General features: G+C 38.1%; 2 protein-coding genes across 2 annotated transcripts; both read left to right on the top strand.

Moving 5' to 3' along the window:
- The first annotated feature begins 2,425 nt into the window (after positions 1-2,425).
- On the top strand, positions 2,426-6,090 carry LOC148124314 (vomeronasal type-2 receptor 26-like). The gene is made up of 4 exons (XM_087915277.1): positions 2,426-2,992; positions 3,426-3,720; positions 4,574-5,413; positions 5,834-6,090. The coding sequence occupies exons 1-4, from the start codon at positions 2,778-2,780 to the stop codon at positions 5,885-5,887; spliced, it is 1,404 nt and encodes a 467-aa protein (XP_087771403.1). The 5' UTR covers positions 2,426-2,777; the 3' UTR covers positions 5,888-6,090.
- Positions 6,091-10,091: 4,001 nt separating this feature from the next.
- LOC113448759 (vomeronasal type-2 receptor 26-like) lies at positions 10,092-11,005 on the top strand. Its single transcript, XM_026719535.2, has one exon. It carries the CDS (start codon positions 10,092-10,094, stop codon positions 10,992-10,994), a length of 903 nt encoding a protein of 300 aa, XP_026575320.2. The 3' UTR covers positions 10,995-11,005.
- The last annotated feature ends 494 nt before the right edge of the window (positions 11,006-11,499 follow it).

Here is an 11,499-nt window from a genome sequence, read left to right on the forward strand (position 1 = left end):
ATTTCCCAAGTGAAATTATTTTCACACGTTACACAGAATCCACCTTCTCTCCTCCCACTTCTATACTTCATAAATCACAATAACCAATTAACTGCCACTGGGATTTCTTAATATGACATACAGAATACCCTTGAACTTTTCAACTCCCCCAACTCTCTTTAAAAAGGGGGGAGGAAGCTGAATTTTAAAGCTGACAGTTAGCTTAGAAATTCTTGCCAAGTTTGAAGACCCTTGCCCTAGTCCTTCCTTTTTCTAAACTAGGTAAACCCAAATCCTGCAACCATTCTTCATATGTTTTTTGTCCCCAGCCTCTCACTCGAGTGTTACCCATCCACTTTTCCATTTCATTGAAATCCCAGTATAGAAAGTGAATTTAAAGACCAATTAGTCCCATACATGGTCCACTATAAAATCTCCAGCAGATAACTATTGATGTCCTGGGTGAAGAATTCCTCCAAAAAACAAAACTCATTACTTCAGATGTCCCCTGATGTTACACACTATCTTCATATGATTAAAAATAAAGGTTCTCCTTGCACATACGTGCCAGTCATTTCCAGCTTTAGGGGGTGGTGCTCAACTCTATTATAATGCCAAAAGCCAGCACTGTCCAAAGATGTTTCCATGGTTATGTGGCTGGCATGACTAAATGCCAAAGGCATACAGAATACTGTTACCTTCCCATCAAAGTGGTCCCTATTTTTCTAGTTCCATTTTTCCATGCTTTCGGACTTCTAGGTTGGCAGAAGCTGGGACAAGTAACAGGAGCTCACTCTGTTATATGGTGCTAGGGATTCAAACCACCAAACTGCTGACCTTTCTGATTAACAAGCTCAACGTCTTAGCCACTGAGCCACCACGTCCCTTTGAGTAAGGGGAAAATCAAAAATACTTTCTGAATCTGAAGGTAAGAAAGATTTAATCTAGGAGCAAGGCAGAATCATTTCCTTCTAGTCTTGCTGATATTCCCAAGGCACAGATCCTAAATCAGAATCTCAACTCCAAAAATGTTGGAATGTCACAATTGCCCCATGAAAATCAGAGAGATCATCTCATAGCTTGAATTTACAATAAGAGGTGGCTGGCCCTATGGAACTTTGTGCCTTAGTGTCCTTTTATGTTGTTGAGATAATTTCTGTCACTCCACAATCTTATCTACTGATTATTGTAATTTTAAGGAGACCTTGGGCCCATAGTCAATGTCATACCCAAGCAACCGGAACAGAGGTGGTATTCAGCAGGTTCTGACCAGTTCTGGAAAACCAATAGCAGAAATTTTGAGTAGTTCAAGAACCAGCCACTGGCCCCACCCCATGTATTCTCTGCCTCCCAAGTCCCAGCTGATAGACTGGTCTTCTTTTGTTGCCCTGCATGGGAGAATAGAATTGGAAAGCAGGTTAGTGCGGTGGGGAGAGAATGGAGATTTTACAGTATCCTTCCCTTGGAATGAGGTGGGAATGGAGATTTTGCAATACCCTTCCCTTGGAGTGGATGGGAATAGAACAGAACAGAGCAGAACCAGAACCACTAGTTAATAACTTTATAATTATTGAAACTTTATAATTATTATTAGCATTAGTGTTAGCATTATTTTTATTAATATTGGACTGTATAAGTAAAATAACTCAGACAATGCAATAGTCACTAAGCATTTATGTTGATTAAAACAAAACAAACAAACAAGAAATCCCTAAGAGAATAATAGAATAACCTTTACTGACCCCTTTGAGGTATATTGTGCTCAATGGTTGTCCAAAGACATATATTTGGAGAATGTTGAGATCTTGGTTCTAAGTATTTGGTATGGGATGAATCCCATGGTCAGCTGGGGGAATTTGGGCCAGTCATTTTTTCTTATGCCAAACCCACTTCATAGGGTTACTGCTGTGGGAAAATTAGGAGGAGATAAGGTATAGAACAGGGGTCTTCAAACCTGGCAACTTTAATATTTGTGGACTTCAGCTCCCAGAATTCCCCAGCTAGTCATGCTGTCTGGATAATTCTGAGAGTTGAAGTCCACAAGTCTTAAAGTTGCCAAGTTTGGAGACTCCTGGTATAGAGTTTTCTGCCTGAGAAGGGGGGTTGGGCTAGAAGACCTCCAAGGTCCCTTCCAACTCTTGTTATTCTATTCTATTCTATTCTATTCTATTCTATTCTATTCTATTCTATTCTATTCTATTCTGTTCTGTTCTGTTCTGTTCTGTTCTGTTCTGTTCTATTCTATTCTATTCTATTCTATTCTATTCTATTCTAGTCTAGTCTAGTCTAGTCTAGTCTATTATGTGTTTGATAAAGTTGAGTTATTTGTAAAAACAATAAAGGCAGGGAATAAATAAATAAATATTGTATGTAGTATCTTCTTAAAGAGCTACAGAGATGTTTGTCTTCAATGATGTAACATGGAAGTGAAATAATAGCTCTAAACCCAGGGGTTTTGTTTGGCAAAGGTGACTATTTATTGGCAATTAAGCTAAATGACTACCATTTAACTCTTTGATACAGCTCCAGCAGCTTTTCCCCAAAATATTGAGAAACAATTCCAAAGAAGTTATAAGTAGTTTCATATCTTGCAGTTGAGCACAAGGAGACAGGCCGGATCTTGTCCTTTTGAATTGTGCCAGTGATTTCAATTTATTGGATTTTGCTTTTTTATCAGTACATGCTTTGCTAACTTCTTGATGTCACTCCGTTGGATAGGAGAACTGATATCCTTCCAAGTGTTAGCCAAATGTCTTCCTAGATTTTGCTATTGATGGAAAAGAATTGCTGAACAAAAAATGTGGAAGACAATGATTATAATGTGGTTACTGGTTGACATTAAGCGCTGGACCAATGCCACAACTTGCCCCCAAAGTCATACGTCTTCTTTCCTTCATGAATGGTATAAACCAGGAAACCTCCTCATTGGTGGGATCACAGCTCAGATTGTATATGTACTTGAGGAAAATTCCTTTGAGGAACATCCTTCAAAGAAATCATTTATGCCACCTCTGTAAGAATTTCTTTTCCTTTTCCTTACTCTCCATATATTGTTGGAGACTGCAAAAATCTATCTATTGTCTGTCTGTCTGTCCCTCCACCCTCCCTCTATCCATTTAACTCCTGACTGTTTTTATAACTTAAGAATAGAATGTAAGCATGTAAGAAAGTATTCACTTTCACTTCAACTTGCATTGATCATAATAAAAATAATAACCTTTTGTATGCTTTCTAGCTCTGCAGTTAAATTGCACATCATATTTTCCCACAAGCTAGTCCAGTTGTAGACATCCATCTCATGATGCATCAAATGTTTCTCACTGTTTTTATATGGTGTCTACTGTCTATTACAAGTTTCAAGTTTCATATTTTTACTGTTGCATCATTCAATACATTCTTCTTTTCTCAACGAGTTTCATTTCACTTGTCTCCAATTATGTTATCAGAGCCATTTTAAACTTGTATCAGCACTCCCTGATTTTGGCATTTGCGGTGAAACAGATCAATTCAAATCCAAGACTCTTGTCTAATGTCACTCTGGGATTTTTCATCTGTGATAACTATTTTGATGCCCAGCTGACTTACCGTTCCACTTTGGACCTGCTCTTTCGATCAGACCGGTTGTTTTTCAACTACAGATGTGATATCAAAGAGAATCTCATTTTGGCCATTATTGGTGGATTCGGTGCTGATATCTCCTTCTTCATGTCAGATGTCATAAGTCTTTATAAAATCCCACAGGTAAAATACAGTATGTATTGACATGTATGAAAACTCATCCATATGGCAAAATTGTAAGGAATTGGAAATAATCACTTATCAAGTAGAGATAAGATCCAGCTTGAATGATGCATAAAAGATCCTGATGAATCTTGGGAAATAGAATTGAACTACTGTATATTTGATGCATCACATTGCAGAAGGTGAGAATTTAAGGTGCTGATGTTGATGTAAATCCATCCTGATCCATGGAACCTAACATGTCTATCACTTTCTGTCAGCCAAACCTAAGTTATGCTTAGAGACCTGTGGAAGTGCTCTTAACTGCCTGAACAAAAGGCAAGATATGAATCTAACAAAGAAATCAATAAAGCAATGGACACAAGATTTATTTAGAATTGAAAATGGAATCCCATGTATGGAAAGAGTTTGGGAAAAATGCACATATCTGCATGTTGTTTAAGAAATTACAATTCTCATGTTTGTTGAGACATTCCAACCAGAAGTGGTATTAAGGGTTTCTGACCACTTCTGGAGAACCAGTAGTTGAAGTAGTTTGAATAGTTTGAATAGTTCAGAGAACTGGCAAAATCCACCTCTGACTGGCCCCACCCCATCTATTCTCTGCCTCCCGAGTCCCAGCTGCTCAACTGGGTCTTCTTTTGTTGCCTTGCACAGGAGAACAGAGCTGGAAAGCAGGTTAGTTGGGTGGGGAGGGAATGGGGATTTTGCAGTATCCTTCCCCTGCCATGCTCACCAAACCACACCCATCAAGGCATACCATGCCCACCAAGCCACGCCCACAGAACCAGTAGTAAAAATTTTTGAACCCCACATCTAATTCCATAAGAACCAACTGAGCATCTTATTTTAGCTTGCTTATGGCTCCTTTGCTCCAAAGAAGCCTGGAACAAAGATGGCGACTTCCTTTTACCGGATGGCACCAGATGAAAATCTTCAGATTACGGGAATTATCCAGTTACTGAAGCATTTTGGATGGACATGGGTTGGCCTCTTAATTCTGGATGATGACAGCGGAGACAATTTCCTCCAAGCCCTGGACCCACTTCTTTCTGAGAACAGGATCTGTGCTGCCTTTGTGGAGAGAATGCCCAAACAAGCTTTTTTTTCTGTGTTTCAAAATGCAATTGTGGATAGGATAAATATTTATTGGCTGGACATCAAAATTAATACATTCCTCTTCTATGGGGAAAGCACCACAGCAATGCTTCTGTTTATGTTCCTTAAATATACATTTTCTTTGAAAATATCAGGAAAAATGTGGATTCTGACAGCTCAAATGGATTTAACTTTAATGAGTCTTCATAGACCGTCAGATTTAAAATTGTTCGATGGAGCAATTTCCTTTGCTATTCATTCCAATGAACTGCCAGGATTTGAAAAATTCCTTGGGGCTCTCAAACCATTCCAGACCCAACGGGATAGTTTATTGAAAGAATTCTGGGAACAAGGCTTTGATTGCCACTTTTCAGGAAGTAACACACTGGCAGAAAGTAATGAAACATGTACTGGGAAGGAAGAGATGAATAACCTTCCTCGGCATTTATTTGAAATGACCGGCCACAGCTACAGTATCTACAATGCAGTCCATGCTGTAGCCCATGCTCTTCATGGCATGAGCATACATAAGTCTAAATACAAAAGAGTAGCTGAAAGTATAAGGGACAAACTTCAAGATCAAGGGACGTGGAAGGTAATAACTTTTATTATATAATCATAAAATATGTATAGGAGAACTAGTAGGAAAGATAAGAAGGATAGTGCTGTGGGAATTAGATGTTCAGCGGCATGATGGCATGAGGCAAAATCTGTACGTGTGTCTATTTGTTTTGGTATGCACTGCCCAATAGCAGTGTTCTGAAGGATTGCGTTGAAACAGTTTATGTCCCAGTTGTGAGAGGTCTGTAGATATTTTCAGCCCTCCTTCTGAAAGGGACAATATACAGGTCCTCAATAGAAAGTGGCTGGTTGCAATTGTTTTTTTTTTTCTGCAGTCCTAACTTTCAATTGAAGCCTGCACTTGTCCCCTTTTTGTTTGCTGTACCAAACCAGACAGTTATAGAAGTACAAATAATTGCTGCATGTACTTCTTCCTTTTTCTCAAATTATCCAGGAGGCTTTGGAGAAAAGAACCCAGATTGTTGGAGGCAACATGCTGTCTCTGTAAAACCTCTTAGAGAAGGCTGTAAAGCACTATGAAGTGGTATATAAATCTAATTGCAAAAGCTACTTATTCAGTTCTGGAAATAGGTTGAAATTGAACACTAATAGAATTCTTTTCATTTAAGTAAGACATTGACATGATCCACTAAGACAATTCACATTGTCCTGAAAGATGGGTCAGTGTTGCAGATGTGTCTTCTCAGCCCTCCCCAGCAGTTATTTATTTATTTATTTATTTTGTCAAGCAACTATTAGATAACAGGTATAAGTATAAACATGGTTATGAATACATGAAATGGATACGAATATAAAGAAACATTAGGACAGGGATGGTAGGCATGTTGGTGCGCTTATGCATGCCCCCTACAGACCTCCTAAAAGGGGTGAGGTCAATAGTAGACAGTCTAAGGTTAAAGTTTTTGGGGTTTGGGGAAAAAACCCAGAGTCAGGTAGAGTATTCCAGACATTGACCACTCTGTTGCTGAAGTCGTATTTCTTGCAATCAAGTTTGGTACCTTGAGTTTGTATCTATTGTGTGCTCTCGTATTGTTGTGGTTGAAGTATTCATTGACAGGTAGGACATTGCAGTAGATAATTTTATGTACTACACTTAGATCATGCTGAAGGTGGTGTAGTTCTAGGTCGTCTAGGTATAAAATTTCAAGTCTGGTGGCATAAAATATTCTGCTACGAGTAGAGAAGTGAAGAACTCTTCTCATGAAATATTTCTCAACTTTTTCGACTGTATTAATATCCGATATATAATGCGGGTTCCAGACTGATGAGCTGTATTAAAGTATTGGTCTAGCAAATGTTTTGTATGCTCTAATTAGTAGTGCAATATTACCAGAGAAAAAGCTATGTAATGGCTGAATGTCTTCAGTTTGGGTGACTATGATACAAGTATGGCATTCAGGACTTGTTCAAGGCACCCAAGTTGACATACCTTCATTCTGTACCTCATGTTCACCAATCTGATGATGATTTTGTCAAGGCTGGATGGAGTGTGTTTCAACATGGATTCTAGATAGCAGAAGTCCCCAGTCTGGAATAACTTCTTTATAGGTTGAAGCCGCCAGTCTTCCTCATATTTTTGCAGGAAATGGTCGAGAGGGAATTTTAGTGGAAGAAACCTGAAGGAACATGAGTGTCTCATTTCAAAATTTCAAGGTGATAGCTTCACAGCCATAAGTCAGCAGAAGTAGCCTGCAGTAATGCACTCTAACCACTACGCCATCATGGCTCACACTCACAAGCATGGGATTACCATTCTCTTGAAGTCACACAACCTGTAATACGTGCCCAATCTGGGGTCAATCTTCCCAAGGCTGAGTAGAGTGTGTCAGAGGACAGAGTCTATATCAAAGGAACCCCCATCTTGGAGATCTTTGGCACAGGATGAAGGTGCCATGTTTGCAGAAAGTTTTGTAGGACAAGGCTGAAAGGGATTTTTAAATGGAGTGACCTGAAGCAACAGAGTGCATTTCAACAGTGCAATTCTCCATAACACCTGAAAAAACCATAATTTTACCAATGGAGTAACTTATACTTCTCTAAGTCCCATCCTCCATTTTGAACCCAAAGGAAACATCAATTTCACAGCCAAAGGCCATGTCTCCTCAGTTGGGTGATATGACAAAATAAACAACAAAAATACTTGCTTGGTTTAGTGATTTAGATTGATTGTCAGAAATCAGGGCAACTTTAGTTGTGTCACTTTTATTTCCATAGATTAAAAATTTATTGAATCTTGACAAAGATTCAATGCTTTGTTTCATCTTATTTATTCCCTTTCCTTTTTTAAAAGTTAGCTTCATTGGTTTCTTCAAGGCCTTTCATTTAATAATTCAGTTGGAGAAACAGTGACCATCAACCAACATGGAGAAGTGCTATCTGGATTTGATATTACAAATATTATGATGTTTCCAAACAATTCCTACTGTAAAGTAAAAATTGGAAAGATGATTCCCAAAGCACTTGAAGGAAATGAACTTGTGATTCATGAAGATTTAATTATCTGGCCCAAATATTTTAAGAGGGTATGGATTTTCTGATATTTTATTATTTGGAATAAAGGATCTGGAGATCAGAGATGAGTTTAATTATGTAGCTTTATTTCAAGTCTTTTAATCAATTAAAATTAACCACTCTGTACTTAAAATATAACTGTTTTTCTAGCTCTTGGGGAAATATAATTGGCTGATAAATTACAGAGGGGATGAGGGAAGATATGATATTTTGAAAGCTTCCAATTTAGTTGTATGAACAATACTGTAAAAGTGCATTCTCCTACTGTCAAGGTTGGGAAAAGAATAGCAAAAATCCATCAGAATAGAATAGAATAACAGAGCTGGAAGGGATCTTGGAGGACTTCTAGATTCTCCTTGATTAGTTTCCACCCATTGCTTCTTGTCCTGTCCTCATGTGCTTTGGAGAATAGCTTTACTCCCTCTTCTTTGTGACAGCCCCTGAGATATTGGAACACTAGTATCATGTCTCCCCTGATTCTTCTTTTTGTTAAACTAGACATGCCCAGTTCCTGCAGCTGTTCTTCATATGTTTTATCCTCCAGTCCCCTAATCCTTTATTGCTCTTCTCTGAACTCTTTCTAGAGTCACCACATCTTTTTTTTACACATTGGCAATCAAAACTGAATGCAGTATTCCAAGTGTGGCCTTACCAAGGCATTGGTAAAGTGATATTAACACTTAACATGATCTTGATTCTATCCCTCTGTTTATGCAGCCTAGAACTGTTTGGCTTTTTTGGCAGCTGCTGCACACTGCTGGTTCATCAATCAGATATAGAAGGGGAACTGTGTCCCAGACTGCTTTTTCAAAAAGCAACTGGACTGTTTTTGCATTTTCTGGAAGACATTTCACTTCTCATCCAAGGAGCTTCTTCAGCTCTGACTGAATGATGGAGAATAGAAGGATTTATATTCCTTGCCTTCCATTCTCCAGAAATCAGTCAGAATTTAAGAAGCTTTTTGGATGAGAAGCTAAACATTTTATGCCACCAGACTTGAAATTCTAGACCTAGAAAACCTAGAACTATGCCGCCTTCGATCCAATCTAAGTATAGTATATAAAATTATACATTGCAATGCCCTGTCTGTCAATGAACACTTCAGCTTCAACCATAACAATATAAGAGCAAACAATAGATACAAACTCAAGGTTAATTGCACCAAAGTTGATTGCAGGAAATACGACTTCAGCAACAGAGTGGTCAATGTCTGGAATACTCTATCTGACTCTCTGGTTTCTTCCTCAAACCCCAAAAACTTTAACCTTAGACTGTCTACTGTTGACCTCACCCCTTTCCAAAGAGGCCTGTAGGGGGTGTGCATAAGTGCACCAATGTGCCTACCATCCCTGTCCGATTGTTTCTTTTATTTTTCTTATATGTATCCATTTCATGTATTCATAACTATGTTTATACTTATACCTGTTATCTTATAATCACTTGACAAAACAAACAAACAAACAAATAAACAAGCAAGCAAGCAAACAAACAAACAAATAAATCTTCAGGGAACAACAAAGAAAGTCCAGTTGCTTCTTGAAAAAAAGATTTTGGAACAACCACGAGCTGGCTGAGAATCTCCAAAGATCAGAAGGAATATGCTAAACTTTAATATCTGAGTCAGTGCTCAGACGCACACTTAAGATGGCTATTTAAATTAGTTTTCTGGCTGTACTAAGCTAAATATTACATCTTGCAGCATGCATTTTTAAAAACTATTTCTCCTCCTCCTTCAATTAATCCAGAGAGGGGAAGGGAAGGAATAGTTTGGATCCAATTTGAAGTGTTAGAGAGATTATCAGGTAGGACATTTCATTTCATGATCCTATGATCTCTGTTACTCTAATTTCTGCAGACAGACTAGACTAGAGGATGACTGTTCAATATTATTCAAATCTTCAGTGCTGAATTCTATCCTGGTTTATCAACAGGTCTTGCCCCTTTCATTGTGTAATGATCCCTGTCCTGCTGGCTATCAGAAGAAAAAGAAAGAAGGCGAAAAATTTTGCTGCTATGATTGTGATCTATGTTCTCATGGGAAAATGTCAAATATGTCAGGTAAATTGTAATATGTTTTACTCAGCTTTTCTATACTCTACACCAAATCCTTGTTTTACCTTTATGTAATAAATGTGACACCTGTGATTCCATGCTTTATGGCCTCTCTTTTATTTGCAGACATGATTGCCTGTTCTGAATGTCCAGAAGATCAATATCCAAGTAAAGACAAAGTTCGATGCATCCCCAAAATCATAACCTACCTAACCTTTGAAGAACCTTTAGGTATTATTTTAGTTGCAGTTGCTGTTTTATTCTCAATCATTTCTATATTTATACTTGTAATATTTATTAAGTATAAAGATACTCCTATTGTTAAAGCTAACAACAAGGACCTCACCTACACTCTTCTAATCTCCCTTCTACTTTGCTTCCTCTGTTCTTTTCTCTTCCTTGGAAAACCTCTCAAACTGATTTGCTTCCTCAGACAAACTGTCTTTGGTATTATCTTCTCTGTGGCCATTTCTTCTGTGATGGCTAAAACCATCATGGTCGTTGCAGCATTCATGGCCACTAAACCAGGATCCAGCATGAGAAAATGGTTGGGAAAAAGACTGTCCTTCTTAATTGTTTTTCCTGGCTCCTTCCTTCAAGCAGGCATTTGTCTGGCATGGATGATCACTTCTCCCCCCTTTCCAGAACTTAACATGCAATCAATGATTGAAGAGATCATAGCAGAATGTAATGAAGGATCTGTTGTGATGTTTTATCTTGTCTTGGGCTATATGGGGTTTCTATCTCTGGTCAGCTTCATGGTGGCTTTCCTGGCTAGGAACTTGCCTGATACATTCAATGAAGCCAAGTTCATCACTTTTAGCATGCTGATATTTTGTAGTGTTTGGCTGTCTTTTGTTCCCACCTATTTGAGCACCAAAGGAAAATTTATGGTGGCTGTTGAGATCTTCTCCATCTTAGCTTCTAGTGTTGGGTTATTGGGATGTATCTTCTTCCCCAAATGCTTCATTATTTTGCTGAGGCCTGAGCTCAACAGCAAAGGTCAAGTTGTAAAGAAAAAGTATTTCTGACTATTAAATCATGGCTGTATCTGTTTTTGCTGCAAAATTGAATTAGGACTGATCTGTTAAGAATTAAAAACAGAGTTTGTTTATCAGGTTTGTCAATGTTACCAATATTATATATCCTTGGCATTTATAAGTTTCTGTCAAATTCATATGAATGGAACTGGAAAATAAAATTGTTCATTGTATTATAAGTGACTCTATTATAAGTGAATAAAGTTTCTTCTTTTAGTGAGACTTGAACTGCTGGCAGTTGACAGAGGAATTAGCCTGCAATATTGTATTCTAACTGCTATGTCACCATGATAAAATTGAAGAAGAGTGATCTGTATCATTGCTAGTAGTCAGCAAAGGACAAACTCAATAAACACACCTTAAAGCTGCTATTTAGGCCTACTTTGTGATGCTGTGTGGTAACGTCCAAGTGCTTCTCCAACCTTACTTCATTCACAGATAGTCTTCCCATTTTTGTTTCAGAGGACACAAGCCATGCTGGGTAAAAAGGGCAAGT

This window comes from Pseudonaja textilis, chromosome Z (genome assembly GCF_049901715.1).
Source record: "Pseudonaja textilis isolate UNSWEBS1 chromosome Z, rPseTex1.2, whole genome shotgun sequence".
NCBI lineage: Eukaryota > Metazoa > Chordata > Lepidosauria > Squamata > Elapidae > Pseudonaja > Pseudonaja textilis.